At 52.4% G+C, this 15074-nt stretch overlaps 7 protein-coding genes across 7 annotated transcripts; 4 read left to right on the plus strand and 3 right to left on the minus strand.

Moving 5' to 3' along the window:
• Nucleotides 1–1775: 1775 nt before the first annotated feature.
• On the plus strand, nt 1776–2852 carry BDZ83DRAFT_631329 (uncharacterized protein). Its single transcript, XM_060508898.1, has 3 exons — nt 1776–2084; nt 2142–2307; nt 2375–2852. Exons 1-3 carry the CDS (start codon nt 1801–1803, stop codon nt 2504–2506), a joined length of 582 nt encoding a protein of 193 aa, XP_060361684.1. The 5' UTR covers nt 1776–1800; the 3' UTR covers nt 2507–2852.
• On the minus strand, nt 2853–3966 carry BDZ83DRAFT_631332 (uncharacterized protein). The gene is made up of 3 exons (XM_060508899.1): nt 3377–3966; nt 3185–3277; nt 2853–3116 (listed from the first exon to the last, which is right to left on the minus strand). Exons 1-3 carry the CDS (start codon nt 3675–3677, stop codon nt 3046–3048), a joined length of 465 nt encoding a protein of 154 aa, XP_060361685.1. The 5' UTR covers nt 3678–3966; the 3' UTR covers nt 2853–3045.
• A 2978-nt stretch (nt 3967–6944) lies between these two features.
• On the plus strand, nt 6945–7620 carry BDZ83DRAFT_705597 (conidiation protein 6). Its single transcript, XM_060511510.1, has 2 exons — nt 6945–7348; nt 7412–7620. The coding sequence occupies exons 1-2, from the start codon at nt 7167–7169 to the stop codon at nt 7479–7481; spliced, it is 252 nt and encodes an 83-aa protein (XP_060361686.1). The 5' UTR covers nt 6945–7166; the 3' UTR covers nt 7482–7620.
• A 474-nt stretch (nt 7621–8094) lies between these two features.
• BDZ83DRAFT_631339 (ABC1 family protein) lies at nt 8095–10658 on the minus strand. Its single transcript, XM_060508900.1, has 3 exons — nt 9876–10658; nt 9663–9813; nt 8095–9605 (listed from the first exon to the last, which is right to left on the minus strand). Exons 1-3 carry the CDS (start codon nt 10235–10237, stop codon nt 8283–8285), a joined length of 1836 nt encoding a protein of 611 aa, XP_060361687.1. The 5' UTR covers nt 10238–10658; the 3' UTR covers nt 8095–8282.
• A 340-nt stretch (nt 10659–10998) lies between these two features.
• On the plus strand, nt 10999–11748 carry BDZ83DRAFT_584750 (uncharacterized protein; the record flags this gene model as incomplete). Its single annotated transcript, XM_060505790.1, has 2 exons — nt 10999–11316; nt 11371–11748. The coding sequence occupies 2 exons, from the start codon at nt 10999–11001 to the stop codon at nt 11746–11748; spliced, it is 696 nt and encodes a 231-aa protein (XP_060361688.1).
• A 25-nt stretch (nt 11749–11773) lies between these two features.
• Nucleotides 11774–13425, minus strand: BDZ83DRAFT_456300 (Pex19 protein family-domain-containing protein). Its single transcript, XM_060503198.1, has 2 exons — nt 12734–13425; nt 11774–12677 (listed from the first exon to the last, which is right to left on the minus strand). Exons 1-2 carry the CDS (start codon nt 12950–12952, stop codon nt 11955–11957), a joined length of 942 nt encoding a protein of 313 aa, XP_060361689.1. The 5' UTR covers nt 12953–13425; the 3' UTR covers nt 11774–11954.
• A 187-nt stretch (nt 13426–13612) lies between these two features.
• Nucleotides 13613–14797, plus strand: BDZ83DRAFT_456351 (SUMO-conjugating enzyme ubc9). The gene is made up of 5 exons (XM_060503199.1): nt 13613–13804; nt 13995–14064; nt 14126–14289; nt 14354–14377; nt 14437–14797. Exons 2-5 carry the CDS (start codon nt 14030–14032, stop codon nt 14688–14690), a joined length of 477 nt encoding a protein of 158 aa, XP_060361690.1. The 5' UTR covers nt 13613–13804; nt 13995–14029; the 3' UTR covers nt 14691–14797.
• Nucleotides 14798–15074: the final 277 nt, after the last annotated feature.

Here is a 15074-nt window from a genome sequence, read left to right on the forward strand (position 1 = left end):
TGCCCGAGGCCAGCGGATACCGTGACTCACGGAGTTTGCGCCGGACATTACCTTGACGAGGAGATATGAGACAGTAGAAAATATGAGCGCTCGTATGGCCCAGTCAAACTGTGGGAGCAATATCAAACAACGGGCGTCGGATACTCCCATGAGGCTGTCAAGGTGTCGTGAAACGGTCTCATAGGGCGGCCAGTGGTATTAAGTGAGTCGACTTCTACAAAAAAGCAAAAATTGCAGATGATTAAGGACATTAATAATTGCAGGTTGGTCCATTGAGAGCTCCTGATTGCTCAGCGACCCGAAGTCAGAAATGCTGTGCAAATGCAAAGCCATATTTCCTTTATTGGGGGCTGCAGAGTTCACGAGGCCGAGACATGGATGACGGTTCTCGAGGAAGATGGCGTCCCGAGTCAGAGCTGGAGATATCAGCCCCCAAAAGCTCCCGACCAGTCGTTTTCACAGCAATCGAGTGCCGTAAGGAAAACACCTCTCGAGTCTCCCAGTCAGCCTTCTGCTAGGTCGCAAAGGGGAACGGGGACGGGGGCCTAATGCGGGTGACGGTTTTACGATACTGGTTCAGCTGGAATAAAACGTGCCAAACGTGCCAGTCGTGGGCGAACGTCACAGTTTTGACGGTTGATTGGTTAGTATCCCCGTCAAGCCACGAAGCTGTGGAGCAGCACTGCATGCAAAGCTCCAGCCCGTTTCCTATTCCGGCCGCCAAGTCTAGTGTGGATGCAGCTGAAGATCCACCAGCCTTACCTTATTCCGCATCCCTGTCACCGACCTGTCCGTTCTACCGGAGAAAAGACTCACTTTCGATGGGTTTGATGGAGGCTCGTTGGTTTTTTTGTGGTTTTTGTTTACTCCGTCATCCCATCTTCTTCTTCCCCCGGCTGCCTGCCGTCGAAGACCATGTGCTCGTTCCATCCTACCGTCCCAGATCTTCCCACCCTTTCCCCGGCCCAGGTCTCACATCCCATGCAGCCTTGTCCGGCCCATGTTGAGTGGCCGCAGCCATGATCCCGCATGCTGACCTGCCCACATTACACGCCAGACTATCGTCAATTCTGATAGCCGTCCAGGGCTGGAACGTGGTCTTACAGGCTTTCAAGACGCAAGTTGGCATCATTCCAAGGCCTCCTGGACCTCCAGGATATCCAGACAAGTGTCTCTATCGCATCATCGTGCAGGGAACCGGGGGTATGCCACCAGCTTGGCTAGGGTCTCCGTCTAGCTTTGAGCTTGCAAAGCCATCCCAACTGCCAGGGCCCCGGCGTGTATTTTCCGATTCGTCAGCTAGCCCTAACAGCGAACTGGGGGGGGCGTGGGTGTCCGTCCAGATGAACCAAGGGTTCATTGGACACAACCCTCTCACTGAGCTCATGCATCCCTATGGGGCTCCCTCCGCTCGAAGGACCCGGGCATGGGTTCTGGTTCATGGTTCCTGACGGGAGCCAGGCTTGACCTTGATTCGGACTACGCTCCGTAAACCTTCGCGGTTGAATTCTCGTGTCCTTGGGAGGCCGTCCAGAACATACAAAAGGAAAACAGCGTGGCGTTCAAGTTTGATGTCGATCATCATGCTCCATCCAGTGTTTCATGGTCTTCGGAAGTAATAGCCACTCGTTCGCTAATCTGGCACTAATCTTTCCTATCTGATCTTTTTTTTCACTCGACTTCTTTCCTTCATACCGGATTTCCTTTGATTACTAAGAGTACTGATATACCCTACGTACTATTACAATGGACGGATGTAAGTTGCTATCCGTCAGAGACCCTTCATACGATATACTTCTCATGACAGAGGGTCTTTTGGTACGCTTAGATCTAATTTTCTTATTAGTGAACGACTACAGAACGACGAGAGTAGCCGAAGTCCTCTCCGATTTCCGTACTTTGCAATACTATATCGCAGCAGCACCCACGGATCCCAACAACATGGAGGACTATTACACAGAAGGTTGGGCGGCTTTACGTCAATGCTCCCTCGACGGGCAGCACATTCTCAACTGCGCCGCCGACACCAGCGTTCCACAAGCAAGTGGCGGGACCCTTGAGCAGGAGAAGGCGGAGCTGAGGCAGTATGACATGCTCTTCCGGTCGATCTTGGAGCAAGCAAGCTGACTTTGATTTTGCAGATGCTTGCTCGACGCATTCTCGAGGAGACACGAGTGTCAAAAGATCTATCTGCGACAAGCTGCTGCGCAGCGATGGGTTACCAACAGGGATGGCATTCTGCAGGGCGCGCGACCGAACTCGAGGAGTCAATCGCATCTGAGAGCGTGTGATCAACAGCTTAGAGCTGTAAGTCGATGGCACATTGACAGTATTGGGAGTACGGGGGCGCCTTGGACTAATAGGAGACATCTAGGAGCTCGCTACCATCACCGACGAGGCGATCTACAACGAACTGCAGGCATCCGATGCCGCAATAGGCCGCTGGACGGCCGAGGACCCAAGCCAACGAGGTGTGCAGCGCTGGCTCCGCGCACGTCGACCATGAAGGCTCTTCGTCGCGATATTCATGAGACGAAGTTGAGACGACTGAGGATGTTTGATGATTCAAGACCAAAAAGTAATGTTTCTTCTGACAGCATCGAGAATTGGGGACCTTTGACATAAACGGCGCATGGAGGATACCATTTACGAAGCGAGCGTTTCGATAATGTTTGTTTGTTTCCTTATTCTTTCTTCGACGGGGTGCATTATTCAGAGCTTTTCATTGGCGGGCTGGACGCGCTTGAACAGGAAAAAGGTCCAGGTAGACCCAACGACTACAGAGAAGAGGGTTCTGATAATGGGAGAGAAGAAATGGATTGCGAAACGGTAGAAGATAAGATGACTGAAGCTGCCTGGCGCAGGCACGTTGTTCGCTTCTACTGTATATATTTATTACACATATTCTACATGGATCGAAAATGCCAAACACCACATCTTGCATCATGCACCTCGAGCGAGACATCGATATATACAGATCTCATGCATGCACCTTGTCTCTTCTCGGAAAAAAAAGCGGCCCCCAAAAACCATAGAGGTTCAGAATCAATACTTCGTCTTGCTGTGCACGCATAACGCTATTCCTGAAAGAGACAACACCATGCCGACCAAGGTTTCTGCTGCACATTTAGCCATCGTAGCCAATCGAAGGGAGCTTCCTTGTCTTTGGACCGTCTGCACTTACCTCGACTAATGACCTTCTTCTCAACCCACCAGTCTCCAATGACAGTGAAGAGAAACGCCAAGGTGTTGACGATGGGGACCGTCAAACTCAATTCTAGCATGTTTGCCGTTATTCACACGACTCTTTTCCTGCACTGTTTTTCTACCCCTAAGGGAAAGGCCCTGAATGAAGGGAAACGTCAAAGGTACTCACCAGCTTGTCCAATGAGTAGGAAGAACCAAACACTCCCGGTCAAGTTGATCAGCAGCGGAACGGCATACCGCGGGTTCCGCAACAGATCGACGACGCCGAAGAAGGCGCCGTACACCCGGCTCCGGAGCCAGCTGTTCTTCACGGCGTCGGTGTCGAGGACCGGGTGCGGGGGCGGGTTGTGGTCCTTTGCGGCGCGGCGGATAAACGGGGTCGTGAAGCCCCATGCCAGGCCGACGAGGAGGAAGCCGGCGACGTAGTTAATGGCTCCCGGTTGGGATTCGGGGGCGTCCGGTGATGTCATTTTGGAGTGGTGGATGGGGGTCAGCACGACAGTGATGTGTGTGTGGTGTTTTGTTTCTCAGCCTCGTTTCAATATTTGAATTGATGTGTGGTTACATCAGCTGAGGCTCTATTGAAGGATTATTGTGAGAATTGACGGGAAGGAGGGTTTGGTTTGGTTTGGTTTGGTTTGCGATGGGATGCCGACGGTCCGGCGAGGACGGGGGAATTGAGACGGGATGGAGTGTAGTCGGATTGGGAGTAGGCAGGGGCCAGAGCGAAGCCTCAGCTCAGCCACGCGGCAGGGTGGGTATGTTCTTCCCTGACAGCCGCGCTGGGAGTGGTGATTGGACGGTAAGTCCGATCTGACATGAGCACCGCGGCGGCACTAGCCGAGCGGCTGACTTCACCGACTTCGTTCGATGGTTTCTGGCGCGGACAATTCTTGCGCTGTCAATAACTTCGCCTGAAAGATGCATCGTCACCGAAGATAGACATCATCGCGGTGAAGAGGCCTCTCATTACATGGCACAAACAGAATGGGCCTGCTACAATAGCTTACTCTTCCTTTCAAGATGATCTATTCATGACCGTGGACAGCTCGGGGACTTTTCGCAACACGTACTTGGGCTTGATAGGGTCGTTCTAATCCGTACAAAAACAGCTGGGAGGGTAGAAAGTCTTACGCCAGGCCTAATGGTCTCACTCGGAAACAGACGCGATGCATTAGTCGAAAACTGAGTGGTCCGCGAGTGCTACGGTTGTGGGCGACATAACCCGGCGGGCCACTGAGCCGCGAGAAACACACATGTCCATCCTCGTCTCATTCGCTATTAAAACACGCGGCTCCTATACAACTATTCAAGGCGATGGACCTTATCTGCGGCTGATTCCTGATCATACAAGCGGCATCCGTACATGACGTGGAGTATCACGACTCTTGACGTTTTCTCAACTGCCGGCAGTTAAGTATCTCGTGTTTCTAAGCGGCGCACGGCGATAAATCGGGTGATTGGTGTCGAATGAACACTGAGGATGGCCTTGTGTCAACTATGGCTGGCTGGAATCACTACCACATCGAACTCATTGAACTTGGCAGCGTCTTCCCAAGACGAATGGCCGATAGCCTAACACGCTGATAAACATCCATCAATCGGAGGAAGAGAGAATGAGGGAGGATGGTAAGAAACGGCCTAATCCACGAATATGAGAGGTGTCCCAGTTCTACATATCTATGAATCCATGCGCATCTCACATTTTCTTTCATGTTCCTTCCCCTGACGATCATGACGCAAAGATCATTGCATCTCCCCTCATTCCCTCCGGACAAGAAGCTCCTGCCGTGGGGAGTCTGTGCTCTCCGCAATATGCATATTTGCGTGAATGCGTCTTGGCCCGGCTTAGCTCGACCAGTCATTGACATCACCAACCAAAGCCGATGAATCATCACCTCTTGGCCCTTATGTGCAGCCGCACTACCAGCCTAGCGGCACCACGCCGTAATGCTCTTAGCGTACGGACGAAGCTTTGTTATGATGGGATTATCTAAAACGCAAGGGGGGGGTTTTTTTTTTTGGCAAACACAGACAGACTCACGCAAGATGAGCACAAGATCAGCTTTCCCCATAGGCCACAGCCCCCCGCACATCTCGGCCCCTTGCACGGTCTAGAAGCGGCTTTGATGCTATTTGCTTTGGGCTAATACCTACTTGGAGGCTGGATCTTGGCAAGCTTTGGGCTTGGGGCGGTACCTTGCATTCCTCTCCTAGATTGCCATGTCAGATTTCGATCTTACGTTGCCCGTTTTGGCGGAGGTTTAACAATCGCATTTACTCTTTGGCGGGGTCAGATGTCCATCACATCAGCATCTCATCTCATTCTTGTCCTTGTCACCGGGTCAGGCCATTCACGGCGAACCTCGTTTGGGTGAAGTCCTACAGCCAGTGAAATTATTTGGCATTGGCATCTCCATAACAAGGTCCAACAGATGGCGATTGAATGAAGTATCGCTGGGAATTAGTTAGGTGGATGTAATAGTGCATCGAGCATGAAGGCTTCCTTTCTTCTTCCGCCTAAGTAATGACGATGGTGTTTGGTCATGACGGCAAGGTTGGGTGGCCGAGAAGTGCAGCCTAGATCAGATCGATCTACCTTACATGCGTCCCAAAGTACCTAGCATGGCGGTTCGAGCCTCGATCAAGCAAAGAGCTGTTCCAGATTGGTTGCTTTGAGGTTTCTCAAGGCTCCAAGCTCCTGCAAAGAGGTGCCATATCTCGAACACCGGCTTGGCCACTTCCCCAAAGAACCTCTTCCCGGAGTGTTTGCTACGCTTCCTTCCCTCTGCTATGCCGTTTCCCCGCTAGCGTCATCGGTCGATCTGACTTCATCCCGCCTCAATCGACCGGAAGGATACCTAATTGGGAGGGGCGGACGGACGGGCATGAACCGAATTCCCCTAGTGCTGTCCGTCCCTTTACCTCCCCGACCCCGCGTCTCCCGTTAATTGTGAAGTGTAACGTCGTAGGGGATTGTAGGGCTGGCACTGCTGTTTCCTTAACCAATACCACCAACCATGTTAACCACACGAAGCTGCGACCTTGAGGCTGTCACCGTGTCACAGCCAGTAGCTTCTTTTAAGACCGATCTATCATCTTTCTTCCCGCCCCTCCTCCACAACTTTCGCCCCGGCGCCGGCCCCCCTGTCACAACGTGTGCCTCTTTACGGAAAGTCATGTCTAAAACCTCTTTCCAGGCACGCAAAGTACGACCGCTTGGGCGTAGCGGAATAAGAAACATGCAACATCATTCAAGCCACGACGCACCGACTTGTACCATCTCGATCTCGTTCAGTCTGGGGGAACGACCTCTTTCCCCTTGGGCACAAGCACAGAAGGGAAACCAAGGACGTCATGACTTCTTGATCGATGATCGAGAATGGGTGAATGCCACTTGTCTACGAGGGAGCTGCCGGGACTAGGTCTATACAGTTCAGACCGCTCAGTCGTTGGCCCGGTAGCCTTGCCGTAGCTCGGATGAGTTGATTCCACGTCTTGCTTCTTTCCCTTATGCAGAGGGGGTTAGAGGAAGATGTATCTTTTCACAAGGTCCGTATCGTGATTGCTTGGGTTCTATGGGTAATTCTCTAGTGTCGAAGTGAAAACGCCATGTACATGAGGGGTAGATTCAATGATGACATCAATTACGTTGAAGCTGCCCGCTCCAACACATGCGGATAGCACCACGAGCTCTGATGGCGGTCTGGGGAATGGGTTGAAGCTTAGCTTTGTTTGGTGTATCTGTCGTCCTGCAGCTCGAGCTCGACTAGGTCAAAAGGGGGCATACTGATGAGTCCAGAAGATGTATAAGAAGGAGGTAATCCAACACCTCTGGAACATACCTGCCTTCTTCTCATCATCACAACAACAAACAATCAAATAATTCCAACAACTTCCAATAGCTTTATAGCAAACACCACCTTTCTACCTTCAGTCACCAACCCCCAACCTTCAATATGCCCACCGAAGCCCAGATTGCCGGCGGCCACAAGGCCAACATCAACAACCCCAACACCTCTGAGGAGTCCAAGCAGAACTCCAAGAAGGTGCTCGAGAACGAGTTCAACGGCGGCGATGTCCCCAAGGCCGGCGACAATGAGGAGAAGAACCCTGGCAACGTTGCTGGTGGCCTCAAGGCGTAAGCGTCTTTCCCATTTCTTAAGCATTTTGCATCGACTGGTTGCTAACACGTTATTCTCAGCACTCTGAAGAACCCCAACGTCTCTGACGAGGCTAAGGAGTCCGCCAAGGAGCGTCTCGACAACATGTAAATGATGTTTTTACGAACCGATACCCCCCACCTTATCGCTTAGGATGGAGCCGGCTAGCGAATATGAAAGAGTCGAGCGTTGTATCTTAGTCAATAGGTCTGGCGCATGCAGGCGATAATGAGAACACTGTTAAACTCAATAATCTTCCTATTAACCCATGGATTTCTGGTGGTACTTACCTCATCATCCATATTCAGTACCTACCCCATGATACCAATCCTATGATATGATCATCTATATCCACATTGCTGCTGGTCACTTTTGCACTTTACCTGCTGTGTACAAAGGCTGCTATTCTGGCCCATCCTTTGGATCGAAACACTCGCGAACGTTGCAGGTCATCACACCTGTCATTTCAGTTATGCATGCCTGTCTCCTGTACCATGTCCAATCCAATATAACTATTATTGGCACATCGTTTTCCTCGGGCCAGTAATCAAGCGGGTTATTCGATGTAGTCACCTGACCAATATGTCAGACGATGCTTGGATGGCTATGAGGGTATGCTCACGCTGATGCAAACTGGGAAGAGAGGTTTATAGCCAGAGACTTAGATCAATGATACCATGTGAGAAGTGTTACCTAGGTTATATTCAATGCGGACTGACTCTTCAGTCCATTTGTTTTCTAGATTGGGAATTCATTGCGGCAGATAGAGTAATCGCAGAGCAACTTAGACCCACGCTTCAAACTAGCAAAGATTTTTAGGCAGAAAAGGCATGAAAAGTGTTGTCTAGTACATTCATCTAACGGTCAAATTACAAGTCTAAAGCTCTACATATGTCCAGGTATCAAATACAATCACATGCCCGGAGCCGCGAATTCAACGCCCTTGAATCCAAACGCCCTCTTAGCGCTTAGATACCACTCAAAGGCTCCAAGCTTGAACTCCACCCTCAGGAAGCCGATCCACGCGGACATGAGGCGCAATGTATTAGGCGGCCACAGCAGCGAGCCCCGCTGCTTCAGGTCTTCGAGCTGCTCCTCAAAGACGGTCCGCGTGCAGTACCGAGCGAGGATCATGAATGAGCGGATCGGACCCTGGCGGGTGTGTAGATTCTCGTCCAGGCTGCGGGTGAGGTCATTGGTCTTGAGGATGAGGAGGATAATGCGCGGGACCTGGCCAAGGAGCTGGACGAGGTCGACGATCAGGCCTTCCTGTAGTGCGTCGCCCATCTCCTTCTTCTCGTCGTCCGTGCGTGTCTGCAAAACGGAGCCCTCACTGTTGAGGACGCTCCAGTCGCGGCCAGTAATGGCGGAGGCGAAAAGGGGGAACTGGTCGTCGTTGATGTTGGCGACCTCCTTGGCGTACTTGCGCATGCGCTTCATGTCGCCATCGATGACGGCGAGCCACATCTTGGCGTAGGAGCGCTGCAGGTCGCGGGGGATTTCGCGATAAAGGCCGTGGTCGTAGAGGATGATGTCAAAGTTGTGGCCGCCTCGGATGCCGCGTCTGGACTCGTTCTTTCGAATGGCCAGGTTGCCGCCATGGGGGTCGCAGTGCAAGGGTGCATCGTGGCCAAAGATCATTTCGTTGAAAACGCGCGCGAGACAGGCGGAAACCTCGTCTCGGTCAATACCGTTGGCGTCGAGGTACTCGAGGTCGTCCAATCGGTGTCCTGATACCCGCTCCATAACCAGAATCCGCTCCTTCGACCATAATACACCAGGGACGACGAGAGGGTGCTCGGGCAGCTTGGCGAAATGTTCCCTCGTACGATTAGCATTGTGCTCTTCTTCTCTGAAGTCCAATTCCTTCGGCAGCGAGATATCCATTTCCTTAGAGAGCCATTCCAAATCGTATTCCGGAAAGAAGCGCTTGAGCGTGGAGAATGTGAACCGTGTCAGGGCCAGGTCGAGTTGTGACCACTGGCCTAGTCCCGGGTGCTGTACTTTGACAGCCACAGGCATCCCGTTGTCCTTCACTGTAGCGGTGTGTACTTGAGCCAGAGACGCGGCACCAATCGGTTCGTTTGAGAATTCGGAGAAGTAGTCCCAGAGTTCTTTTCCAGTATCCTTGCGGAACATTTCCTCAATCGACTCGAAGGATGATACGGGGCACTTGTCTTGCAGCGGAATGAAGGTGTTTGTCCATTCTTGCGGGAGCAGGTAATTCATAGCACTCTGGGGGTTGTATTAGTCTCCAGAGCTACAAGAAACCGAAGAATAGGGGGGTCTTACAAGGTGCTGGCCGAGCTTGATGAAAATTCCACCATTCTTCTCCAGAACCTTCAATGTTCGATCAGCGCATCGCTGGTGACAGTCTTTTAAGATTTTGTTTGCTAGTTCGGGGTCGTCAATCGTTTCCTTCTGGTTGAGAGTCGTTCGGTAGCTGCAATTGTATTAGCAAAAACCATCATGGGAGTGTGCTTCTCTGAAAGGGGGTCTCCTTACTCATTAATGCATACTGCGAGCGCAGCCGCAACACGGCCTGCTCGCTCTGCCGCGTCGTAGCCGTACTTGATGTCGTCGCCGAAGGCAAGGACACCCGCCGTCGCAGCGCCACCGCCTGAAGCAAGAAGCCACACGCGACCACCTTTCTTACCACCGCTGGTCTTCGGTATGGCCCGGTTTATCGCGGCTTTCGTGGTCGTGGAAGAGAACCCGCGTGCGGTGTTGCTAAATCGTTGATGTTGCTGCTGTTGTGCCCGGCTAGACTGCTGCGCCAACGGGCCTCCACGACAGCTGGAGCAGGTCCATGGCTTTCGAGTGGCAAGCCGGCGCAATGGGAGCGAGAAGGTGGTAAAGGCTTTCATCTGGACGCTGGCCGACTGCCGCCGACGATAAGACAAACAGGAGAACTGTTAGCGCCGACGCTCATTCTACGAGTTTAAATGTTGAGATTCGGTGTTTGCTTTTGCATGCAAAGAGGCAAGTCTCGATATGGACTTTCCCAACAGTCGCTACAGATAGTGGAGTCGTTTTTCAAGGGATCGAGTTGCTTTGGGGGCGGTCCAGAGCTAATTAGTCGAATGTCATGTCGTCAGTCAACTCTTCTGGACTTTTTTTTCTTCCTCTATCTTTCTGGCCCTGCGCCTGCGCCTGCCATATCGTTGGGGTCTACTGTGTAGGGGAACGGTGGTGCTCTAGACGGTCGCTTTCATTCGTCGAGCGCCACGTTTATCCTTACCTCGGGGTCCGTTCGGAAACCGCCGGGACAGGTCCAGCCCAGAAAACCGTACTTAACTGCTTCTGCATGATCCATCACTGGGCCGAGAGGGGACCCTTCAAAAGTGGATTTCACGTGTCATCGCCCCCTCAAGCCACATGTAGTGTGGCGCAAAACGTCTTTAGCTCAACCGCGTTCAGGTCGCGTTCAATGACACCCTTCCGCGCCGTGGTCCAATTAAGCAGCCTGCGAGAGGCGACAACTGCAAATCCAGCTTCAGCTCCAGAGCTCGACACCTTGAAGACAGCACAACCAACACTCAACTTTGCACACAAGGATCACTCATTTGCTCGCGACAACAACTCTATGCAACAAGACAAGACACCAGACGTCAACCAAAGCTCCGAAATGTTCTCCGTCGCCGGACCCGTACCCATCTTCAGCGACCGGACATGGGATTTCAGGCCCACAGTCCCGTCGCCTCTTTCTTCATCGCCCATTCGCGCGTCATCGCCCCTCTCGCCAATCAATGACAACGCTGTACGACACACACAGTCCTCCCCTATCCCTCAGCCAAAGTTCAAATATGCATCAAGAGCTACGAAACCGAACCCGATAGTCCGGAAACGCGAAGAAGTGCAGGAGAGCAGGCGGAAGCTGTTCCTCCAAAACGTAAGACAGCGTGCGGATGATCGTCAATACCAGCGGCGGGATATGGAGGGCACTGTACGTGAAGGTTTCACTATTGACTGTGGTATGGCATACTGACGTGTCTCACAGCTTCTCAAGTCTGACTGGGATCGCGACATGCGGCAACGGCATTATGCCAAGCAAATTGAAGGCAACGCGATGTTTTCCGAAGCAGATATCGAGGACGCGGCAACTGTTCTCCAAGAGCGTGCGCAACGCATTCCTGATGACTCTGACGATATGATGGTTGATGCCATCGCCCAGGAGGAGCAGGACGAGCTCGATGCGTTATTGTTATCCTACGATCAGTCATCTGGTGCGCAGCCCGAGACTAGCTCCTTGAAAACGATGCAGTCAGATCCATACGGCCTGTCAGACGACGAAGATTACGACTCGTTATTCATGAATCTGGTATCACAGGGAAGCAGTCAGCCAGACGCGTCCTCACAAGATATGGATATGTCTTGAAAACATGGCGTTGATCACGGCTGGTCTATTTGCTTTGTGGCGTTTATACGAGACTATTTGGCTTTGGGATCTGGGGATTGCTGCTTGGCGTTTGGCATTAAACGGCGGTCGGAATACGCCATGGCTCCTGTGTATATGCAAACTCACGGAGCAAGGCATCGGTTGTGTAGGAACATATTTGCCAGGACTTCCATCTGAATGTCCAATTATTGGGGATTACAGCCCTCGTCTGCACTGAAAGCTTCTTGCGCCGATGGCATATCACCAACCAAATCAGACGGGGGTGAGCCGGCAGCTTGCATCTGTCTCCTATTAGCGCGTGAAAATCCAGATTTGGAAGGGGTTTCAACCTTTTGCATCCTGTCCACAATGTATTCTCTGTCCGCCGCGTTAGAATCGGCGTACGTCTTTTCCTCGAACTTGGCTACGATCTCCTTGACTAGCGCTTGTTGCTCCTCGTACCGCTTGAGATCCTCTGCTGGCGTCTTTTCCTTGTTCTTTGCTAACCACTCGGGAAACTTGTCGTTGAGCTCCTTCATGGGCTCGTACAGAATTTCTTTGTTAGTGAGCTGCTCCATCATGCCCATGAGCATCTTTGAGAACTCCTCCTCATTGCCACCGCCGCCTTCGAGGTTGCCCTCGCCGAGCTGCTTCATCATCTCTGCGAGGAAATCTTCGGTGGATGACTCTGCCGCGGCTGCAGTCGCTTGTTGTCCCGATGCTTGCATGCGTTCCATGGTTTTCTTGATAGTCTCCTGGAAGGAACCGTCGGCAATGGGGTCGGAAACGGGAGCTTTGCCTGAAGATGAAGGTGACGCTGGCGGCGGTGGCGCTTTTGCTCCGGTCACGCCTTCGGAAGAGGTTTCCGTTCCTTGCGCAGCCTCACTAATCTGCTTGAACACGCTGTCAAATTGCGCTTGCATCTCGGGCTATGGTAAGTGGTTAGCAATCGTATCTTAGTCTGCATGCATTGAAAGTCTCCCACATTCTTCTCAAATTCTCCAATCAGGTCAGCCATGCCAGCTTGAAGTTGCTTAGCAAAATCGTCGGAAGACAGCATCTCTTCTAGTGTCTTGTCTTCCGAATCGTCTTCCACAGCTGTCGCGGGTCTACCTGGCCCAGCCGCAGTGGTCTTCGTAGCTGACGCAGCAGGTTGTGCTGCTCTCTTCGGTTCCATATTCACGGCAGCAAAGTCGTCGAGCATGTCTAGCAGAGTCAGTGTATTCCAAGGCCTGGCAGAGGGTTCCGTATGGCTGGCGCACCATCCAAGTCGTCCAAATCGTCTTCATCGGGATCAGGAACATCCTCAACAACAGTTGTAGGCTTCGTCTCTTCCACTGGCGGTACCACGGGTTTCGCCTCGGCATTGCCGGCGCTGGCTGCGCTACCGTCCTTCTCCATCTTTGCAGATTGCCTCCGATGCGATTTCTTTCCCAACACGATGCGTGCTGCAGTAAATCAAAGGCGCTTGGGTTCAGTCTTGACAAAGGTATCGTGCAGTGCGCATTCGTATAGAGGCGACAGAAACCGGAGCCTCGGGGCGCTGCAGGTGATAGACAGCCTCCAAAGGGCTGGGGCAAGATTGACAGTCGCACTGGGCTGGGATTGTCACCTTTGTATCCGTACGTGCAGAAAGATGGACTGTCAGATGAAAGCCGAGGAATCGGCCTGAAGCTCCTGGGTTGTCTTGCATCTGGGCAGGTCCATTAGCCCCACGTCAGATTCCCAGCACCCCGCGCCGCTGGACTAATGCGGTTTAGGGCGGGGTCCTTTCTCCCATTTGTCCATTGGGCGACCTGATGTTCCGCCTCGCGCCCCAGTCGCCCCCCTCCAGGACTCCCAACTGCCCTGAGCTCCTGCGGAAGGTACCGCGGCATCTCACGTTTACTAGGTCTCACACCTTCCGTTGGTTGACCGAAATCGGTACGTACCCTTACCCCGAAAATCTTCCGCCTTCCAACGCGGCGCATTCAGTGAGGCAGATGCAAGGTGCCTTACCTCAGGTAACTCGTTGACGACTTCCACTCGCTGCGGCTTTGCCTTTACATACCGAACCATCCTCGGAAATTCCCCAGCCTTACCACTTTTCTCTTCTACATCGACTGGCGTGACCGTTCTACGACATCTCCGTCATCCGAACGCCTCGATCCCTCGACCACTGCCCGATACGAAGGTAGAATCGTCCCGATTGTGCGCAACCGCAATCTTTGCGACACGAGAGCCAGACGTCGCACACGACTTCTGACACATACACTCTAAGTAACGATCACACTTCTCTACGATGTCGCTTTGCCAGAACAGACTTCAAGAGGAGCGGTATGTTGTTCAGCTACCCCGATTCCACGACCAATGCCTAACTGATCTGGCTGTGCTATAGCAAGCAGTGGCGCAAGGACCACCCCTTTGGTTTCTTCGCGAAGCCTCAGCGCAATGCGGCGACTGGAACCCTCGACCTGAAGGTCTGGGAGTGCGGTATTCCTGGCAAGGAGAAGACGATTTGGGAGGGCGGCCTTTTCAAGTTGACAATCACATTCCCCGAAGGTATGTTACCCAGAGAAATGGCAGTGGAGTGAAAGCCGGTTGCTGACAATTCTGCGCGAAACAGAGTACCCAACGAAGCCACCCAAGTGTGAGTTGGAAACACCCCTAAGCTCGCAACTATACAGTAAACTGACAGAAGTTCCTCAGGCAAATTTGTCCCTCCGCTGTTCCATCCCAACGTCTACCCCTCCGGCACTGTTTGCCTGTCGATCTTGAACGAGGAGGAGGCGTGGAAGCCTGCCATCACGGTGAAGCAGATCCTGCTCGGCATTCAGAACCTGCTCGACGATCCCAACCCCGAATCGCCCGCTCAGGCTGAGGCCTACAGTCTCTTCAAGAAGGACAAGACGGAATACGAGAAGCGCATCAAGCGCGTTGTGAGAGAAAACCCGGCGCCTTAGGAGCAAAGGCAGCTATGTGTGAATAGATTTACGAGATCACAGCGTCATGCCAATAGGCAGGACTCCGGAGTTACGGGAATACCATACGGTCTGCTTCTCTGCTTTCGATATGTCATTTGACAATGCAATAATGATATTGTGAGGGAAGCAAATAAGTGGGCATTCAACTTCCAGCCTAGCTGTTGATCTTTTGAATAGGGTATTTGCGTGTGAGATGCATCGATTGAGTGCTTGGAAAGACGAGCAGACGTGCTATGCGAATCGATTACACGAGCCTGGCACGCAGGTAGGTAATGATGACTCTTTTGGCGGTGATTCCAGACCCCACCAGGCCGTGGTGGGAGGCTCGTTTTATTACCCGTCGAAAGCCGCCGGCTGTGGATA

This window comes from Colletotrichum acutatum (assembly GCF_030867785.1).
Source record: "Colletotrichum acutatum strain CBS 112980 chromosome Unknown BDZ83scaffold_92, whole genome shotgun sequence".
NCBI lineage: Eukaryota > Fungi > Ascomycota > Sordariomycetes > Glomerellales > Glomerellaceae > Colletotrichum > Colletotrichum acutatum.

Excerpts from the sequence above, each read along its gene's own strand:
- BDZ83DRAFT_631329 (XM_060508898.1), top strand. The coding sequence starts at position 1,801 with ATGACAGAGGGTCTTTTGGTACGCTTAGATCTAATTTTCTTATTAGTG. Across the intron at positions 2,085-2,141 it reads GAGAAGGCGGAGCTGAGGCA|ATGCTTGCTCGACGCATTCT; the intron begins GTATGACATGCT and ends TTGATTTTGCAG. Across the intron at positions 2,308-2,374 it reads GTGATCAACAGCTTAGAGCT|GAGCTCGCTACCATCACCGA; the intron begins GTAAGTCGATGG and ends GGAGACATCTAG.
- BDZ83DRAFT_631332 (XM_060508899.1), bottom strand. The coding sequence starts at position 3,677 with ATGACATCACCGGACGCCCCCGAATCCCAACCGGGAGCCATTAACTAC. Across the intron at positions 3,278-3,376 it reads CCTACTCATTGGACAAGCTG|AATTGAGTTTGACGGTCCCC; the intron begins GTGAGTACCTTT and ends CAAACATGCTAG. Across the intron at positions 3,117-3,184 it reads GAAGAAGGTCATTAGTCGAG|AAACCTTGGTCGGCATGGTG; the intron begins GTAAGTGCAGAC and ends AATGTGCAGCAG.
- BDZ83DRAFT_705597 (XM_060511510.1), top strand. The coding sequence starts at position 7,167 with ATGCCCACCGAAGCCCAGATTGCCGGCGGCCACAAGGCCAACATCAAC. Across the intron at positions 7,349-7,411 it reads GTTGCTGGTGGCCTCAAGGC|CACTCTGAAGAACCCCAACG; the intron begins GTAAGCGTCTTT and ends CGTTATTCTCAG.
- BDZ83DRAFT_631339 (XM_060508900.1), bottom strand. The coding sequence starts at position 10,237 with ATGAAAGCCTTTACCACCTTCTCGCTCCCATTGCGCCGGCTTGCCACT. Across the intron at positions 9,814-9,875 it reads CTCGCAGTATGCATTAATGA|CTACCGAACGACTCTCAACC; the intron begins GTAAGGAGACCC and ends ATACAATTGCAG. Across the intron at positions 9,606-9,662 it reads TCAAGCTCGGCCAGCACCTT|AGTGCTATGAATTACCTGCT; the intron begins GTAAGACCCCCC and ends TACAACCCCCAG.
- BDZ83DRAFT_456300 (XM_060503198.1), bottom strand. The coding sequence starts at position 12,952 with ATGCTCGACGACTTTGCTGCCGTGAATATGGAACCGAAGAGAGCAGCA. Across the intron at positions 12,678-12,733 it reads TTGGAGAATTTGAGAAGAAT|CCCGAGATGCAAGCGCAATT; the intron begins GTGGGAGACTTT and ends CACTTACCATAG.
- BDZ83DRAFT_456351 (XM_060503199.1), top strand. The coding sequence starts at position 14,030 with ATGTCGCTTTGCCAGAACAGACTTCAAGAGGAGCG. Across the intron at positions 14,065-14,125 it reads AACAGACTTCAAGAGGAGCG|CAAGCAGTGGCGCAAGGACC; the intron begins GTATGTTGTTCA and ends GCTGTGCTATAG. Across the intron at positions 14,378-14,436 it reads CCCAACGAAGCCACCCAAGT|GCAAATTTGTCCCTCCGCTG; the intron begins GTGAGTTGGAAA and ends GAAGTTCCTCAG.